The following is a 20,283-nucleotide window of genomic DNA, read 5'->3' as shown; positions in this document are numbered from 1 at the left end:
CAGTTAGTTAAGTAGTACTTGAGCAATTGATTATCCACTTTTTTATTCGAGGAATTTAACCATCCACTCTCTTATTAACCGTCACACTAAGAATAAATAAGATCACTTTAAAAAATATTTTTTACGCCAATATTCTCGTTATTATTACTCTAATTTATTATTTGTCAACGTGTCGAATATTGTCTCGGAAGATATTCATAAATATAAAGGAGAAATTAGTCCTCCTAGATCAATTCGCTAGCAAAAAAGAGCACACAAAAATGTGCTTGATTTGGATTATCTAAGGAAAGAAATTTGATTTGTTAAATGGTCAAAAACATTTAATCAATGTAACGAAAATGTTTTTGACTAGTTTTGTCACCAAAACAATTAATAAGGACTAAAATCGAACATTCACAAGTATATGATTATCTGAAGTGTACTTTTCTAGAAGTTTTGTGCGTGTATGCACCATATAAGGTTATATACACGAGCTTGTACTCTTCTAGATTATCATTTTGTCCAAATACAATAATAAATTCATCTTATAAATAAGCATGCCGATGACCATTTCATAATATTAAAGAAAAGTAAATTCAAAATTATTGATTTCAAAATATATATACACACATACCCGCAAGATTGGGCGATTATTGGTACTATGTAAGTAAGGAATTAGCTTTGCAGACTTTGTGGAATTAGAATTCTCAAGCTTCTAAAATTGAAAAGGATTTATTTAAGTCCTAAACATTATCTATTTATACAAATATAAAGCTAAAAACTTGAGAATTTCTTGTGCTATCTCGAATTATTCGTTGTACTCTTAACAAGCATTATTATCTTAACGTGTTAGATAAAGTAAAACTGCTATTTTTTTTCACTAAATAGGTAAAATTATATAATGCAATAAAGGTACCTTGGCGGGTCTTTTCTAGTTTCTAGATGTTCTAGGATGAAGGGAAAATGGTTTTGATGGCGGTGGGGCCTGAAAAATAAGATTTAGGTAGTGGGCCCCATCTATTTTCTCTTCTTCCGAGAGCTTTTGAGCTGATGAATGAAGCTCAATTTCACTTAAAATGGAAGAAAAATTCAAAAGTTTGTGGCAGGACTTTTGGACTTTGGATTAATAAACAAAAGCCTTATGGAGTACAATCAAAGCTATTCGAAAATAAATTTCATCATTCATTGATCTCCATTCAAAATATCTTGTACTTTCTAAAAAACTTTTCGTTTACTCCTTGAGTGGAGTAAAGAGATTATCATTGTCTTTCTATCCAATGAGAATGGTTAGGCAAATGTCAAAGAATTAATTTCGTTTACTTGGACTTTATGTGGCGGATGACTAAAACTAAGCATGCATCATTTGATTACACGTCGTGGTCAATTGCACATGAACACGTCACAAATTAGGACCCATGCATATTTAAACACGCCATTGCATATTTTGAAAACACAAACACACATGGCGCATGGAGTCATGCTGGCACGTAAGGGAATTGTCTTGATTATATCCTTGAAAAAAAAAAAAACTTGCAGCAATTACTTTTAAATTATTTGATAATTGCACTCAAATTACTTGATTGAAAATGGGGTACCAAAAGGGTGCCATAAAGAAAATGAACCCTCCTGCACATAATTGAAGACTACTTGCAAATGACATATGCTTTCACATATGTACTTAGGTTTCAAACCGGCTCAATATTCTTAAATTGATTGGTGGTGGCTCTAATTTAAAGAAAATTTATAATTTTCTCATAACTTTTAAAACTTTTGTCCCATTACATGGTTGCTCTTTCTGGAACAAGCCCTAATCTCAAGAGCGAAGACGAGACGCTACGGTCATCATTGGCATTGATGCATTCATCTCTCACAAACTTGCAAGGTGATTTTGAGGAGGGTGGCTCATCAGCCGCCAATAATGACCGTAGGCATGGGGTTAGGACTCTACGATCACGTGAGTGAAGCAATGACAACAATGAGAAGATCAAGGATTTGGAGTGAGAAAGAGTTGTCATGAAGTTAAAAATTCTACCTTGAAAAGAAATTAAACAAGAAGAAAGACAAAAATTTTGAGTATGAGTGTGTTCAAAGTGGTCTCCACCTTAAAAGACGTGTAGTAAAAAATTATAGTAGTCGATTTATCAGCATGTGCTTACAATTATTCAAATTATTCTGCAACCCCTTGAATAATTAACAGTGATCAATGCATTAGCATGTGCTGATTGATTCTTACTTGACATTAGGACCTCTCTCAAAGTGGATGTAAAATTATAATCTAATATTTCTTGTTCCGATGCATTGCAAGTGGTTGTTCATGTCCTATTATATATTTAGTCATCCCACTATATCTGCCCATTGTATTCATTTACTGGCAAAATAAAGGCTGACGGGTGTAAAAAATTACGTGTCACCAAAAGTAGTTTGAAATGGGTGTAATTTAATGCTATTGGCTGCTCTTTGGTTTGTCCAAGAAATAATAAAGGGAAGATTGCACAGGAAGTCCTAAAAGTGTAATCCTTGCTTACTTCCCCCAAGGAGTCAAGATATCAAGTTGCCAGGGTTTTTCTCTCGACTTTCGTTGGGTTTTTGATCGTTCGAAGGCTTTATATATGGTAAATTTTAGGATAAGTAATCATTGATAATGCAATATTTTCATAGTAAAATGAAGTTTATCGATTTGATACGATAATACTTAACTAGCTCAAAGTGAGAGATAAATTCCTAAGTGACATCAAGAGCTTTAAATATATTCGACAAAAATAACTTTTCTGATGGGAAAAAAATTTAACTAAAGTGATGGAAAATTCAATTGTGCAACCACTTCGGGACACTTTGTATGTATTTTACAACTTATCTGTGGATAACATAACAATAATTTTCTTTTATTTTTGGTTTTATATTTTGTTTCATTGCTTCTGCATCGGAACTTGCTCACATGTTTTCTTCTTCCTAGGTGGGATCGTCTTGGATTATTCTGTGCATTGAAACTTCCACCGCACAAAGGCAATGACCTCAAACGGATGGTTAGTGGTCCCGATCAATGAATTACTTATCTAACTTGGCAAGTTTGAATTATCGATACGTGCCAATTGGTTCATTAGATAAATCAAATCAATAAAGAAATATATGGAATAAAATAAATGCAAAAGCAAAAATACATTTTGATATATCTACGAGATTTGATGGATAAATTAAGGCAGAAACAAAGCAAAAAGAAATTTTTTTCATTATGCTCAAGCACAAAATGAAATATACGTATACGTATACATATACGTATAACATGTTGATAATTTTTCATGATCATTGACACGTGTTAATAACATAATTTTTTAGCATAAGTAATTGTCAGACATTTCAGTCTTGACATGAAGTATATCAATTTGACAATATAATATTTAACAGGCTCAAAGTGAGAGGGGCTAAATTCTTAAGTGGGATCAAGAGCTTAAATATATTAAACAAAAATAACTCTTCTGATGGAAAATAAATTAGCAAAAGAAGAGGAAAGTCCAACGGTGCAAGCCCTGGACTAGGCGGGCCCAACGTCACTATCTTAACGATCTATTTGGAGTACTTGTCTGGAAAATATTGGACGGGAAGAATCTCTACTTTTTCTCTCTCTCTCCACTTCTTATCTTCCCAACAAATCCACCGTTTTATTTATATGTATTGAAATTTGAAGAGCCCTTGTCTATTATTAATATTCGGATTCCCTTGAGCATTGAGATTTGAGCCACGTGAAGGCAACGACTCCAAGCACATGGTTGCGGTTCCCGGTGAATGAATAACTAATTTATATGTAGCTCGACAAGCTTGACTTATTGGGATGATTGTGATTGCCAACTGGTTTCATTATATAAATCAAACCACAAGAGAACGCGCAACAAGCACGCATTTCGTTAAATAAATCATTACTCCCCATGCGTCCTCCCCCCTCCCCCTTCCCCCTCCCCCTCCCCCTTATATCTCTTCTATTTTATTTTTCTTTTTTCCTCCTTTTTTTTAACAGATTTTCCTCCTTCTTTTAAAAGCCCACTTTTTGACCAAGTCAAGAAGAAGGGAAAAATATTAGAGCAATAGCTAAACTAAACCAAGGAAAAACATTTGTCGCAAAAAATTGTAAATTTTGATTTACTTATTTAGCTTTGGGTTGATTGATTAATTGTGAAATTAACAAATCTGGCTAAACAAAATCAATAAGTTGATATTTAAAAAAAAATTTAATTGGTAACTTGACAATTAAGTAAAGAGAAGTGTGATAGGCCCAGCCACTCATTCCAAATAAGAAATGGACAAATTTGGTAGAGAAGAGCGATAGTCTCACGTTAATCAAGGACTGGTGGAACTGAGCCACAGGGCAAAGGGATAAAAATAAAATTCTATGCTATCTAATTGCAAATCTGCCACTGACCAAAAAAAAAATTGCAAATCTGCCCTTAAATAGGTGAAACTCCTCATTTTTCTCTTCCCTCTTTTTAAATAGGCCTAATATCCTAAAAACCCTCAAATTTTAAATCCAGTTTTAATTTTATCTCGAACTGTCTTATCTAAAAAGAAAAATCCTCAACCTTGGATCTAGTCTTAAATCTGCCTTCAGTTTTTTTTTTTTTTTTTGTATAAAAAAATCCTAAACTTTTGTCTAATCCCAACCTAAACGTCTTTTTATCTAAAAAATTTCTGACCAATTTCAAATTTACCTTGTTAACCTTATGTTCAAAAACATTGTTAGTTGTTTGATGTGGCATTTCTAAAGCAGAAAAAAGATCCACATCAACAAAGTGACATGGAAAATTATATCCAAAATGAAATTGTGTTTGATCAAAAAGTTAGGAATTAGTCCACCTAGATTAGTTCGCTTATTCAATTCGCTAGCAAAAAAGGGCACACAAATATGTGCTTGATTTGGACTATTGAAATAAATGAATTTGATTTGTTAAAGGGTCAAAAACATTTAGGCACTGGACTCGGCGTGCCCAACATCAACTTTTCGACGCTCGGTATATATTTATCTATTCTAAGCACATTTCTGGAAATGATTGGACCGTAGGAATTTTCGACTGTCTTTCTCCACTTTTCATCTTCTCCCGCAGATCCATGTTCCGCTCTCGTCCCAAGTCTCTCTCTCTGCACTGTATTGATATTTGAACAGCCCGTCTATTATTAATATTCGGATTCCCTTGAGCATTGTGAAGGCAACGACTCCAAGCACGTGTTTGCGGTTCCCAGTAAATGAATTATGAATTTATATCTAGCTTGACAAGTTTGACTTATTGGTGCGATTCTGGTTGCCAACTGGTTTCATTATATAAATCAAACCGCAAGAGAATGGGTAACAAGAACGCATTTTCTGTTTCCTGAGAGGCATTCCGATTTTTTTCTCTACCACACTTGAAAGTGAAATTCAAGGGTAGAGTCAGAGCAAAGACGAAATGCTTCATCTCATTTTTGAGCATTCTTTTGCCGAGCTCGTGGCACTGATCCTTCTCCCCGGCCTCACGCTCTATTTTCTCAATAAGAAGAGAGCTAGTGCGCGTGGAAATGCAGAAGATGTTGATACTGGTGCATCTGGTTCGATGGCTGCACCAATGGAAACTAATTCCGATGGATCCAGTCCGTCTCCGACAAAAGCTAACAACGGTGCATCTAGTTCGATGGCTGCACCAACAGAAACTAATTCCGATGGATCCAGCCCGTCTCTGACAAAAGCTAACAACGGTGCATCTAGTTCGATGGCTGCACCAACAAAAACCAATTCCGATGGATCCAGTCTGTCCCCGACGAAAGCTAACAACGGTGCATCTAGTTCGATGGCTACACCAACGGAAACCAATTCCGATGGATCCAATCCATCCCCGACAAAAGCTCACAATGGTGCATCTAGTTCAATGGCTGCACCAACGGAAACTAATTCCGATGGATCCAGTCCATCTCCGACAAAAGCTAACAACGGTGCATCTAGTTCGATGGCTGCACCAACGGAAACTAATTCCGATGGATCCAGTCCGTCCCCGACAAAAGCTAACAACGGTGCAACTAGTTTGATGACTGGAAACTGCTATGAGGTATTCTTGAGTTTTAGAGGCTCAGATACTCGACATGGCTTCACTGATCACCTCTATAAAGGGCTCGTTGATGCCGGAATTGACACTTTCAGAGACGATGATGAGCTCTGCCATGGCGAGGACATCAAACTAGTGCTTGAGAAAGCCATCACGAGCAGTAAGATTCTGATCCCCATTTTCTCAGTGAATTATGGTACAAGTAGTTGGTGCCTGAATGAACTTGTTAAAATGATGGAGCCCAAGAAAAATAATGGGCAGATAGTGTTGCCTATATTCTATAAAGTGAAACCAGCTGACGTGAGACATCAAATCGGGAGTTTTGGAGAGGCATTTCATAGGCGCGTGAAGCGTTTGCTTGGGAGGTCTTCTTTGGACGCAGTGACCTTGGAGGAATGGAAGTCAGCACTTGGTAAAGTCAGCACCTTGAAAGGATACGAAGCCCTAGGGTAAAATTTCTCACCAAAACATTCTCTATTTTCTTTTAATATGTATGGGTGTTTACTGGTTGTTCTAAGTCCTTTTTTTTTGTTGGTATGTTGGTTGTTCTAATTCTCACATGCTTCATTTTACGTTCTTTTTTTATATATAAAAAAGCTGTAAGATCTTGCTGGCAGTAAGATCCTACGGTGCATGAATTCTATGTTATTCTTTCTTTTTAAGTTTCTTGCTTTAATGATATTGACCAATCTAATTATAAACTTTATTGTTATGATACCATTCACTTGAATAATAAGTTTTTTTTGAACGAATCTTTACTCTTATATCAAAAGATTTTGTAATAGTATAAGATGATGGTAAAAATTTTTATTGCTTTAATGAATTTACTCTTATATCAAAATATTTTTTACTCTTAAATCCCATTCACTTGAATAACTTTTATTGGTTTAATGATATTGACCAATCTAATTATAGGGTGCATTAAATTAATCTTCATCACAATTTTTTCTAATTACATATTTATTTGAGATTAATAGTACAACTCATTGGCGATTTTTATTTAAAGCTCATAACATGGTAGCGTCCAAGCTTTGCTATAATTCTTTATCTTCCCAAGTTACATTTATTAAATCATTGATATCGTTGATTAGTTATTATTAAAAATCATTTTACAAAAGGAAAATAAAGTACAACTTGTAATCATCCCTAGAGGCAATAAAAACTGATAAGAGCACCTATCTAGAATGATTCTAAATTCACAACACAAGTTAAACTTGCAAGCCTGTAGAATTGCGCAAACAAGAAGAAACCCCTTCAATTGCATTCAAGTAGTTCACAATATCACAATCTGAACAACTTTCCCGATTGGTGTTACAGGACCCGAATTCATCTTGCATAAAAAGTTATGACATGTTTATTGATTGATAGCTCATATTGGGCTGGCTTATAGGATTTTTGCTTATTCAAATGCTCTAAACAATTTTTAAAGTCACATCCACATCATTCCTAATATCTTTAATAAAAAACCAGTTTAAAATTTGGTTCAAATCCATAATATATACAATATTTAAGATTCATAAGTGATACCCTCAAGTTTTTCCTGGCTTGATAAATTATGTTGGAGTAACAGTGAAATGGGGCACCCCATTTGAAGCAACCACACTTTAGACTTAGCATATATCATTATATATAGAGGTATGACAACAATGATAGTTAAAGTTTTTCAATCTATCCCTAGATTTATTATGTTCTCTATAGATAAACAATATAAAATTATTGTTGCTACATACTTGAACTCATGCCACATTTGACAGTTCTGAAGTAGAGTTGGTGAAATCAATCATCCGGAAAGTGTTGAATGAACTGAAGAAAAAGTTTAAGTTGGACATTTCTAAGAATTTGGTTGGAATTGATGTTCATGAGAAGAAGGTTATGGAATTTGTGGATAATAAATCTCATGACACACTATTTGTTGGCATCCACGGAATGGGAGGCATTGGTAAGACTACGCTTGCTAAAGCCATCTACAATAGGCTCTTCGATCAATTTGAGCATCGTAGCTTCATTGCTGATATAAGGGAATCGTGGAAGCGTAATGGCGTACATTATTTACAGAATCAGTTAATCTACGATATATTGAAGCTGAAAGATGAAGTTTGTAATGCGGATGCAGGGACTAAGTTCATCTCTTCCAAATTTAAAAGTAAAAAGGTCCTCGTTCTTCTTGATGATGTGGATGATGTCGTTCAGTTGAAGAGTTTGGCTGGTAATCATGATTGGTTTTCTTCGGGAAGCAAGATCATTATTACCACCAGAGACAAGAGGGTTCTTGAAGAAGCTGGGGTGGACCACGACTATGAACATAAGGAAATGGATGAAAATCAATCTTTGATTCTGTTTAGCAAACATGCATTTCGAAGGGACTCTCCTCCGAGGGAATTTGAGGACCTCACTCATGAAGTTGTATCCATCACCGGAGGGCTTCCCTTATCCCTTGAGGTTTTTGGTTCATTATTGTGCGGGAAAAAGAAAGCGTTCTGGGAAGGTACAATAGGCAAGTTAAGAAAAGTGCCTCCTAAGAAAGTGCAAGAGAAGTTAAAGATAAGTATTGAAGCATTAGACGATAACCAAAAACAAATATTTTTGGATATTGCTTGTTTTTTCATCGACTATGACAAAGATATCACATCCTACATGTGGGATGCATGTGGCTTTTTCCCAAAGGAGGGAATTGAAGTATTAATATTCATGTCATTGATAAAAGTTGGAAATGATAATGAGCTGAAAATGCATGACCAATTGAGAGATCTTGGTAGGGATATAGTTTGTGAGGAAAACCGACAAAAGCCTTGGTGCCGTGGGAGGTTATGGGAGCATAAGGAAGCCCGAAAAATGCTAGAGGAAAATAAGGTAACCGTTTGGTTTCTTTTTCTCATTTAGTCCATGTTCTATGGGGTAATATTGGTCCACTACTTAGTGCTTACAACGGTGGACTGATAACCTTTACTATTATTGCCCTGGAATGTTTAATTGACGTGATTAGAAAGTAGGGAGGCTGTTCTCTCTTAGAAAGTATTTAGTTTTATAGTTTTTCTCTCATATATTAATATTCCCTATCATATAAAATTAAGTGTACGTTGCAATATAAAATTAGTTTCTTTCATAAAAAATGGTTTGGCTAGGATCTCGCGGCCACTTCAATTTCCCCCTTCCGTTGTGACTTTTGGAGTACTCGGAGCAGTTATGGAACATTATGAAGTGTTATGAATGCGTCGAAAAAGAAGAAGAAGAAGAAGAAATGTTCTATTTCTGACATTTTAACCTAATTTTTTTTTGCTAGAAGTCTCCTTAATAACACCGAATCTGTGGTGGGGTAAGTTTTGCTCGCCGACTCACTGCTTCCGAGGTTTTTCTCGCCTTTATTTATCCTTTCACCCATGCCAACTTCGCTTGTTCTCCAATGAAGATACTTTTTTCTAGATGTGTAAAAGGCGTTTTGGCTGTGGCGAGGGTGAATTTGTCGTCAGACTTCTGTTTTACCCCCATTTTTCCCATGGTGCATTGTGCAATTCTGATGTTATGACATTTAAATCGTAACTACTTAGGATATATAAATCATAGAATTATAGTCTCTAGATGTTATCATTAAGTAATAGGGCTAACGATGCCCGCAAATTCTCGTGAAATTTTAGTCATTATTCCATAGTGGAGAATGGAAGGGTCACTAATTTTATGTATTATTACGTTAGGTATCCCATTTACCAATACTCATAGGACAAGGACTGATTTAGAAATTACCGAATAAGGTAGGAACAGAAAATTCCTTAAATATAACATATATGAGTGTGTATATATGTATATGTATAACATAAAGCGTACTTTAGACAATGACCACGAAAAGGAAAAATGTTTACTTTTTCTTCATAAAAAGTCTGAGAGATAAATACTCAAATTCTATTTTGTATAATTTAGTATGTGATTGTATTTGCATTTGTCAAAGTTCAAGAAAAAAAGTATAATTCTATAAAAATTGACAAGTCAAATTTTCATTTTGCACTTTGCAATTTGACTAAATTCCGTGAATTGCATGCATGTCTTAACTAGTATGATAATAAAGCTACAGTACGAGAAAGAAGAAGATTGCAAGTTGTGAAGTTTTCACTTCATACAAGTCATTACATCATAATTTTTTAAAGATCCGAATGCGTATGCCAAATTTCAAAATGGAAGTTGACATCCTTCACTTTGTTAGCCTTTATAAATACTGTTTATTGGTGTAAAACGAAAAATCAGATCTACACATTGCTAGTCTCTTGAACACATTAATGCACATCAATGGCGATGTGAACAAATGATAGTTGATTACTTTAGTTGGATATAGTACTAATCACTATTGATTCTTGCTTATAGGGAACGGACAACATTGAAGCGATTAATCTGAGTGACAGAAGCTCAGAATACCTCAATGAGATATGTGGGCTAGATGGAGATGACCAAGATGGCGGCACTTATGAAGGAAAACAATTCGAGAATCTGAGGAATTTAAGATTTCTTGACATGACAAAGACACATCTCATTGGGGATTTTAAGAACTCAATGACGAGGTTAAAATGGCTTGACTGGAAAAAATGTCCAGCAAGTTTTGAAGCTAAAAATTTTCACGTAGTGGAATTAGTTACACTCGGATTGGATGAAAGCGAGATAAATGAGAAATGGAAAGGATGGAGTTTTTTCAAGGTAAGAACTAAAATCTTTTTTTCCTCCTTTTATGCTTTTTTTAAAAAAATCATAATCACTCAAGGCCCACCTCTCAGCAATCATTTTTATTTTTTTCTCCAGATGGCAGAGGGGCTCAAATATCTGAACCTTTATAGTTGTACATTGTTGGAAGATACGGACTTCCTCTCAGCTTTTAAGAAGTTAGAGGTTCTCATCCTCAATGGGTGTAAGGGATTGAAGCGAATTGATGCTTCAATTGGAGACATGGAGGCCCTCATTCGCTTGGAGCTGTACGATTGTGAGAGCCTCACGGAGCTTCCGGCAGAAATAGGTAATTTAAAAGCACCGCAGCAACTCGGTCTAATAGCGACTTCATCACTTTCTGCATTACCAGATAGGATAGATCGGTTGGAGAATCTAGAGATTCTAGAGATATCTTACAGTGGTATAGAAGAATTACCCAACGGTATTGGGAGGCTGAGAAAGCTCCGAGAGTTAGATGCTTCAAATTGCAACAGTCTAAGAAGGATAATGGCAAAACGCATGTGTAATCTTTCTTCCTACAACGCCTAGATTTTCTTGACTCCTACAAGCTCCCATCGTTGCCAAACTTTCCTTCCGGCTTAACATATTTGGGCATCACCTGTCAAAGTCGCAAATTGCCTTCGCTTTCCCACCTATGCCATCTCAAGGAACTACGAGTTTCGTAATGCGATATGTCGAGTGCATCCAGTGCTTCCCTCAATGCCATTAAAGAATTCAGAATGCTCCCAACCGACGGATGTTGAAGAATCAGAATCACCACAATCCCTAAACACGCCTTTCAAGTTGGAATTGTTGGATGTCCGTAAGTGTCATTCTCTCAAAACACTAGACGTTTCACAGTTTATCCATCTAAGGACATTATCAGTCAGTGATTGCGGGAATCTACTTGAAGTTCGAGGTCTTGACAAATTGATATGTTTGGAAAGCTTGACTGTCAAGATGTCTGTTCAATCGAATGGCTGGACCTTCTAAATTTCAAGGGTCTAAAGACATTGGTTGCTAAAGGCAAGAAATTAGCTGAAATTCAAGGCCTTAATAGGTTGGAGGATTTGGAAATTCTACGTGTCAACCAATGCACTTCAATTAAAAGGCTAGACCTTCCAAAATCCGGGAGGCTGAAGGAATTAAAAGCTAAAGCCTGCGAAAACTTAGCTGAAATTCTAAGCCTCAATAGGTCGAGTTTTTAGAAAGTCTGGATATCTCGGAGTGCACTTCAATTAAAAGGCTAGACCTTCCAAAATCCGGGAGGCTAAAGGAATTAAAAGCTGAAGCTTGCGAAAACTTAGCTGAAATTCCAAGCCTCGATAGGTCAAAGTTTTTAGAAAGTCTTGATATCTCGAAGTGCACTTCAATTGGAAGGTTGCTCCTTCCAGAATCCGGGAGATTGAAGGAATTAAAAGCTGAAGCCTGCGAAAACTTAGCCGAAATTCTAAGTCTCGATAAGTCAGAGTTTTTAGAAAGTCTGGATATATCGGATTGCACTTCAATCAAAAGGTTGCTCCTTCCGAAACGGGAGGTGAAGGAATTAAAAGCTAAAGCCTGCAAAAACTTAGCCAAAATTCTAAGCCTTGATAAGTCAAAGTTTTTAGAAAGTCTGGACATCTCGAGTGCACTTCAATTGGAAGGTTGCTCCTTCCAAAATCTGGGAAGTTGAAGGAATTAAAAGCTAGAGCCTGCAAAAGTTAGCTAAAATTCTATGCCTCAATAGGTCGAGGTTTTAGAAAGTCTAGATATCTCGAGGTGCACTTCAATTAAAAGGTTGATCCTTCCAAAATCTAGGATGCTGAAGGAATTAAAAGCTAGATCCTGCAAAAAATTAGCCAAAATTCTAAGCCTCAATAGGTTAGAGTTTTTAGAAATTCTGGATATTTCGAGATGCACTCAAATTAAAAGGTTGCTCCTTCCAAAGTCCGGGAGGCTAAAGGAATTAAAAGCTATATACTGCGTCAACTTAGCCGAAATTCAAGACCTCGATAGTTTGGAGTTTCTGGAAAGACTGAAAATCTCCTATTGCACTTCAATTGGAAGGCTAGACCTTCCAAAATCCAGGAGTTTAAAGATATTAAATGCTAAATCGTGCAAGAAATTAGCCAAAATTCAAGGTCTTGATGGGTTGGAGTTCTTGGAAAGACTAGATATCTCTGAGTGCAATTCAATTGAAAGGCTGTTCCTTCCAAAATCCGAGAGTTTGAAGATATTAAAAGTTAAAGACTGTGAAAACTTGGTTGAAATTCAAGGCCTCGATAGGTTGGAGTTTTGGAAAAACTTAATATTTTTGGATACAACTCACTCAAAGCAATTCCAGAATTATTTAGACTGCAGATTTATCAATGTTCTAAGATTGCATATAGTGACACAGACTCTGAATTAGACTCTACGGACGACTTGGATGAGTCGATATAATGGAAATGATCCCCATTTACTATCAACATACATAGAGCAAGTAAGTTACCTTTGTTCTTTGGAGATCTATTGCCTAATTTTCATTTGTATTTCTTGCAAGCAATATCTTTCTAGATCTATGATCTTGTCATTATTATTTCCTGGTTGATAGTGTCACCATTGTTTTCTTACTTGAATTCAAGGAATCGAGGGGAGATGCTCATGGAAGTTAATGTGTGCTTTGGCAAAATGGTTCTACTTTCCATGCCAGTAACAGAAATAGATGAAAGGCTTTCTAAGCACATCATTTGTCATTCATCTTCAGGTAAGATCCTTCATCCTATGCAGAAAAATAAAGATTCTCAACGATTGATTGATTCTAGAATGCTGGAAGTATTGAATAAAAACTTATGTGTACTGGTGTTTTGATAGCATGCCAAAGGTCATTGGATAGGTTGAAGTAAATGCTAAATGAAGGACCCTATATGGCGATCCTTCTAATGTGAGGTTTTAGTTTGCTCTATGCTCACCATGTAGTTCATGACTGCATATTTTTAAGATACACTTAAGTGAGAATTTACATTGCAAAAGGAGCATGTTGATAGGGCATCCCTTAGTATGCATATGCTTCGACTTGAGATAAAATTTGTCCAACCATTATGTTCCACATATTTAATCTCATAGAACCGTTTGCATTAGCAAATTAAGATAATCATATCAGTTTAGAAGTGCCAAATGCAAGTACGAGCTCTTCTCCTAGTGGTGTGGCCGTAAGTGAACTAGCAAACAAAGCGAAGCAAAAGTATCTTGAATTATTTGATCGATTGAGAAAATTACAATTCAAAATTTTCTCACCATGTATCCACGTTCATTTCGTTAGAGTCCAGGATATACCTACTCCAAGCCTCCTAAAGAATGCATCTTGATGATTGTAGAGTGGGTAAGGCCATCTGTCATATACCTGAACTATTGAGTCGGGCAAGACATTAACTAGAATGTCTTTTGACATAATCGATCTGTGAAATGATTGATTATATTGTGTGTAAGCTCTTGTTAGTTAATTTACTTGTTGACAAGAAAGACACAGGAAGCATTTCCATGAGTTTCCTGAGGAAAATTTTTAGTATCCTATACGCCATTTGAAAATTGTCTTACATTAATTTTAACACATGAATAGCACATAATGATAAGGAAAAGAATCATACTATGTCCCACGAAGCAGGCATGTTGACTTGAATACACTATGCTAATTTGATCAAACCTTTTGTGGTTGATGATGTAAGAAGCCCCATTAGTTGGATCCAAAGAGTTCAAAAAGAATATCAAGTTTGACAAACAGAGTTCCATAAACTTCTTAGTAGTCCATTGATGTTAGTTGCTGGATTGATTTCATCCGATTCACTAGCAGGATTAGATTATCATTCCACGGTTGATGTAAATGCTGAAATATCCCACAAAGCTTTCACACGGCATTTCTAAAAGGAATCGAAATCATAGAAGGATCAGGAGCTTGACGTTTCTTGAACTTCTTCTGAACCCTGACAATGCATTCTTGGATTGTTAAAAGGTTGTTTGCATGTTGTCAGGGCATGTTTCCTCCGGGTTCTTTGAGCTCTATTCTTCACAAGCCCTCTTTTAGCTCACATCCTTGCGATTTCTTCCAGTGCTGGTGCTACGTTTTCGGCTGCCCACAAAGCTTTAGCTATGGAAATTGGCAAAGGACCACAATATGTCATGCTTCCGTTTCAACTCCAGTTTGAAAACCACTAGCTTCTTAGGTTCAGCTCCCAACTTTCTTTTGTGACCTAATGGGTGGTCAACTCAATTGTTCTGACCCGGTTTTGTGAAGTTTGTTCATTTTTTATTGGCAGGTGAAGATCATGGAGTGGAAACTGGAGTGTTTGCTAACGATGGTCACAGGGAACTCGAAGGTGGTGCTTCGCCGCTTCTATTGGCAGAGGTTGTGGACAGTCTCCTTGTAATTGCTTCAAAGCGAGAAGGTCAGGTTAGTATTCCTTGGATACTATGAAATATGGTCAGCTTAGTATTGCGGTAGCTATTTTGGTAGGCCTTCGCTGGGTTGCGCTATTCATTTGTGTGCTACAGAATTCTAATACTATGGTGTAATGGAACTTGGTCATGCTTTAAATGCCAAAATAATATGCTATCAAGCCTAGTATTGTTTTCATGCGCTCTAGCAACTGATTCATGCTTTTATTCAAAGTGATCGAATTAGTTGCTAAACTGATGATATGCAATTGTAAATGACTCCTGGTTTGTGGGTTAGTTCTTCATTACATGTCATCTTGCTACGATCTTCATAAATACTTTAAATAAATAAAGGCGACTCAAGCTAGGGTGATTTACTGGCCGTCAACTGTGGCTTTTCTTGGTCCAGCACTATTTTAAGTATCCACATGGTAATAAGGGTTAAAATCGATGGGTTGATTGTCGTTCCTCATTGAATCGGAAGGTCTCACTTTTGAAAAATAATTTGTAATTTCTTGCGGTTTTCTGCCTCAATGTATTCTGTCAGGTCAGCAAGATGTCTTACATGCATTATTGTGCCAGAAAATTACTGCAATTTGGAGGATTTGGGGACAGTGAATATTTGTGAAGGACACTTGCGGAGAAATTTCAACAGATGAAACAGAAGTATTAGGAAAAGAATGCATCTTGATGTTTGTAGAGTTGGTAAAGCCATCTGTCATACACTAGTACTTTTGAGCCAAGCAAGACATTAACAGAATGTCTTTTGACATTATCGGCCGTACTATAGAATAATTCCTTATATTGTGCAGAAGCTTTTGTTAGCTCATCTACTTGCTGTAGAGGAAAACTCAGGAAGCATTTCCATAAGTTTTCTGAGGAAACTTCTCAGTATCCTATATGCCAGTTGAAAACTGTCTTGTATTAATTCTAATGCATGAATAGCACATAATGATAAAAGCAAAGATTCATACTATGTCCCACAAAAGCAAGCAACTTGAGCTGAATACACTATGCTAATTTGGTCAGAGCTTCTATGGTCAATGATGTTAGCTGCACCATAAGTTGGATCCAAAGAGGTCAAAAAGAATATGGAGTTTGACAAACAGAGACTCGTAAACTTCTTTGTATTATTAGTAGTTCATTTGATGTTAGTTGCTGGACTGATTTCATATAACTCACTGGCAGAATCCGGTTATCATGCCATTGGTTGATGTAAGTGCTATAATATCTAAGAGAACTTTCGCAAGGCGCTTGTAAAAGGAAACAAAATTATCAAAGGATGAGGAGCTCGATGTTTCTTGAACTTCTCCAAACTCTGATAATGCATTCTTGGAATGGTAAATGGTGTTTGCATGTTGTCATCCTTCTAGGTACACCGATTAAAGTGTCCATGAAAATAAATAACTTGAATTGGAGAGGATATCATTTATGCTAGATAGACTAGGAATGTCAGATGTAGAAATGCATGATGCCCACATGGAGTTGGTAGGTTTAGGCCCCGCAGAATACCATCTCAATGCTGTCAGGCATCTATATAGTTTTCCATAGATTTCTAATTATATTTTTCAAAATGTAACGCTTCTTCTGGCTGCTCTTCTTTCTCTTTTCTAATGATTGAGTGCTCCCTACAAGAAGACATTCAATGTTACTAGATTTTAGAGCATAGGCTAGAAAGTTTCTCACATTTTTACTACTTGAAGTTAATTTATCTTCTTCTAATTACAGAGGGGCATTTTGTTGCATCATTTTGATTAATCAAGTTCACTAGCGGGAGTTTCACTTACTTGTTAATAGGATATCTCAAGCTATGCTGTACACTTGTATGGCAATCTGGTCGAGAGGGAGGGAGTAAGGAATTGAAGAAGGCACAGAGACTAAGAGTGTAGAGGTTGCTGCATCCATGTATCTTATGTTCTTATGACTTCATCTCTTGGTAATTCAAATTCGTAAGAGCTTAGGATTAGATGCCTCGCCTTGGCAATTCTTACTATCTATTCTCAATGGAAAAATTTAGAGAGGAGGCTTTTTTTTTTTCCAGAAACATCTGACGCCTCATATTGTCTCATGGATTTGGAGAATGTGTGGTTGAGTGCACAATACTACTCAGGCCAACCCTTGAATGCTTTTTGTTGAGATCCTAAATTGTAGATACTTGTACACTTGTGATCCTCGCCTGAAGTAAGCTTTCACGGATCCACTCCACCTTGAGGTTCCAAAGTGAAAAACAAGATTTGTTTTTGGTTTGAGACAATGGATTTGAGGCTGCCAAAAAAGTATAGATTCCCATCGCTTTAGATGACCTACTAGCCCAAAGAAATCCCAAATCAAGCAACCGATATCCTCTCATTTTTCTTGTACCATTATGACACTTTGCCTCACTTAACAAATTTTGATTAACATTTCTTGTTTACTGTGCATTCTGTATCTTCCTTCTTCTTCTATTAATTTTATTTTGAAGAAATTATTCTCTCTCTCTCTCTCTCTCTCTCTCTCTCTCTCTCTCTCTCTCTCTCTCTCTCTGTTGTTTTTCTGATTTTTATTTTATTTTATGAACCCTCTTTTGTTTGCACATTCATTGTGTGTCGTCAATATTAGCTTCTTAATTATTCTAATCTGCTCCAGGTAAATGTATAACATCATTATGCTGAGGTCCTCCTGGCAAGGTTGCTGTCTTGGGACTTGAAGATGGTACAATTTCACTACATGATCTAGAAGTAAGTTTTCCATGCTATTGCTGAATGTTAACCTCATTACTTCTCAACAAGAAATTCCTTATGCAAGAATCCTTTCTCACTAGAATGTGTTCTTCTCTTATCTCTCTTGAGAAATATTTTGAATTACTTAAAAGCTGCATGATGCAATGCAAACAGCCAGCTTGCTAACTGAAAATTTTGCAGCTAATAGAGATGGCAATCCATGTTTACTAATGTCAAGTTAATATGGATTGTTAGATAGGTCAATCTGAACAGGATAAGCTTAACAAATCTTATTAGATCATTGAACGTGGCCCATTTGTTAAATAGGTCAGCAAATGAGAAGAGATTTATGGCCTCAATGAATTGTTTCTTTCACATGTCATACATTGATAATAGATTCAATAGATATATACACTTTAGGACTTGAATCTAATTGATGTGCTTAATTGCATTCTCATGTAAGATCGGAAATTATCATCTTGCTGCTGATGTTGTCATTGATGATTGAAAATGCTTCAAATGTCAATGACAAAGTTCAGCATAGCATTTGCAGAGGTTGAGCTTATTGTGAGGATCTACACTCTTAGGCGATGGTGTCAATAGAAACAGACATATGTGACATGGTCATTTCAACAAATTAGTAGTTTATTTTAAATATTGAAACTCAAATATGTTCAGTTCAGTCAAATTAAAAAGGTTGGTTTAGGTGACTCCTAAATGATAGAATTTGTATGTGCTTTAATTATGGTTGAGGGTGGAAAAGTTCATAAATAATTGGTTATGTCATTAAGCTATAGCTGTTTGGTCATGAGTACGATGGTTATGGATTTGGCCGATGCCACTGCATTTCTTTCTTTGAGACTTCTACAGATTTATCAACCATCATCCGATTCATGGACTACATTTTGCTTGGAAGAGAGTTTGTTTTTACATAATAAATAATGAATGTTTTCTTATCAATCTAGCTTTGTTTACTTAACAATGGATATGTGTGTGCTGCTTGTTATATGCTAGTGCTTGCAGCAGTTATACATGCTGTGCTATAATAGTTTCTAACATGGTATAAATATTAAGCAGAAAGAAAAAACTGTTATGAGGCTTGAAGTCCCATGCGGCAGCTGTGCTATATCTCAACCAGGTTGATATAACTTCTTGATCTTGATTCTTAATAGACAATATTTCATTCTTTATATCTTACATTTTGTTTTCTAATGCTTTATCTGCAGCTATGTTTCAAACTAAGATTCTTATTTCACAATCCAACAGCTTTAATATTTTCTACCTTGATATATCATGCTTGGCTAGTAAGTTGTCTTAACCTCATTATTATATCAGAGAAACAACGTGGAGAGCTAGAGAATTACTACAGTTTGGAGGATTTGGGGACACCGAATATCTGCGAAAGACACTTGCAAAGGAATTTCAGCAGATGGAATGCAAGTATCAGCAAAAGAGTTAGAAAGCTGAAATGTAAGGATCTTGTTTGTGTATAGAAGTTCTTACTTGAATGTGTTGTTTATTGCTCTTTTATTGCAGATCTTCACATTAACACTATATCTACTTTTTTCATTCATAAATGTTCCTACAAATGCCACCTTAGTGGGAAAAATATGAACTATGGGATAAATTATTACTATAATATGTTGTTTGAAGTGATTGCTTTTTCCCCCTTTCAAGTCTGGCCCTCATTGCTGATATGTGTACCAAATGTGAAATTCTAGATCTCTTTGTATGCATAACAGGAGTTTAAGTATGATTATTCCGAGCTCAAAATTGGCTTCTGTAAACATTGCAATCATTTAATAAAGAGCTTTTGCTTTTGGTTTTACCCAACGCTTCAATTATTTGAGCTGAAATTACCGTTTCTTGTATGGCTGGTTTATGACTTACTGTTAATGGGGTTTGTATGTAGATATTTCTATCCAAATGCCTATTTCCATAAAGTTGTACCTATATTTTTCATTTCTTTGCTTGAGTGACCATAACCTTGAGACTATAACGAGAGAAAGAAAAGGATACCATTGGGGGTTTAGCATTGTCTTCTGGAGGTTGTCCTCAATAATGGTTTTTCAATTACCCTCTATCTAATAATCTAGTTTTTCGTATTTGATCTCAGCTTTGATCACTTTACAATGTACATGGGAGCTTTAGTTGAGTGATCTTATTGGATCAAGCTCTCTATTTAGCTGGTTATCATTGTGTATAGAAATACCGATCTCATGTTTTTTGATTAAAACCGAATTTGATCATTACATTTTCAAGGAAGCTGCCCATATGCATTTCTTTTCTATTTTGAAAAAGAAACTTTGTAAGAATTTATTACCACTATTCCCTCCTACGTCAGTTTCAACATCCATAGGATACATGCCCAATTCTCTGTCCTTCTATGGGGTATATACCTTTAATCTGAAACTACATAAATGATCAAATATCCACATGTGCAGAGTAGAACTACTTTTTCGTGCTTTTCA

At 36.0% G+C, this 20,283-nt stretch overlaps 1 protein-coding gene across 1 annotated transcript; it reads left to right on the top strand.

Annotated features, from left to right (window-relative positions):
* Nucleotides 1–5,408: 5,408 nt before the first annotated feature.
* LOC108953871 (disease resistance protein RPV1-like) lies at nucleotides 5,409–15,741 on the top strand. The gene is made up of 7 exons (XM_039308555.1): nucleotides 5,409–6,487; nucleotides 7,793–8,132; nucleotides 8,229–8,888; nucleotides 10,389–10,715; nucleotides 10,818–11,163; nucleotides 14,996–15,129; nucleotides 15,661–15,741. Exons 1-7 carry the CDS (start codon nucleotides 5,409–5,411, stop codon nucleotides 15,739–15,741), a joined length of 2,967 nt encoding a protein of 988 aa, XP_039164489.1.
* The last annotated feature ends 4,542 nt before the right edge of the window (nucleotides 15,742–20,283 follow it).

This window comes from Eucalyptus grandis, chromosome 3 (assembly GCF_016545825.1).
Source record: "Eucalyptus grandis isolate ANBG69807.140 chromosome 3, ASM1654582v1, whole genome shotgun sequence".
Lineage (NCBI taxonomy): Eukaryota > Viridiplantae > Streptophyta > Magnoliopsida > Myrtales > Myrtaceae > Eucalyptus > Eucalyptus grandis.
Note: the sequence above shows the minus strand (reverse complement) of the source record. Positions and strands in the feature narration are given on the sequence as shown.

What these genes read in the sequence shown, in the direction of transcription:
- LOC108953871 (XM_039308555.1), top strand. Translation starts at nt 5,409, where the DNA reads ATGCTTCATCTCATTTTTGAGCATTCTTTTGCCGAGCTCGTGGCACTG. An exon ending in AAATGCTAGAGGAAAATAAG is followed by an intron (nt 8,889 to 10,388) that starts GTAACCGTTTGG and finishes TCTTGCTTATAG; the next exon opens with GGAACGGACAACATTGAAGC. An exon ending in AAGGATGGAGTTTTTTCAAG is followed by an intron (nt 10,716 to 10,817) that starts GTAAGAACTAAA and finishes TTTTTTCTCCAG; the next exon opens with ATGGCAGAGGGGCTCAAATA.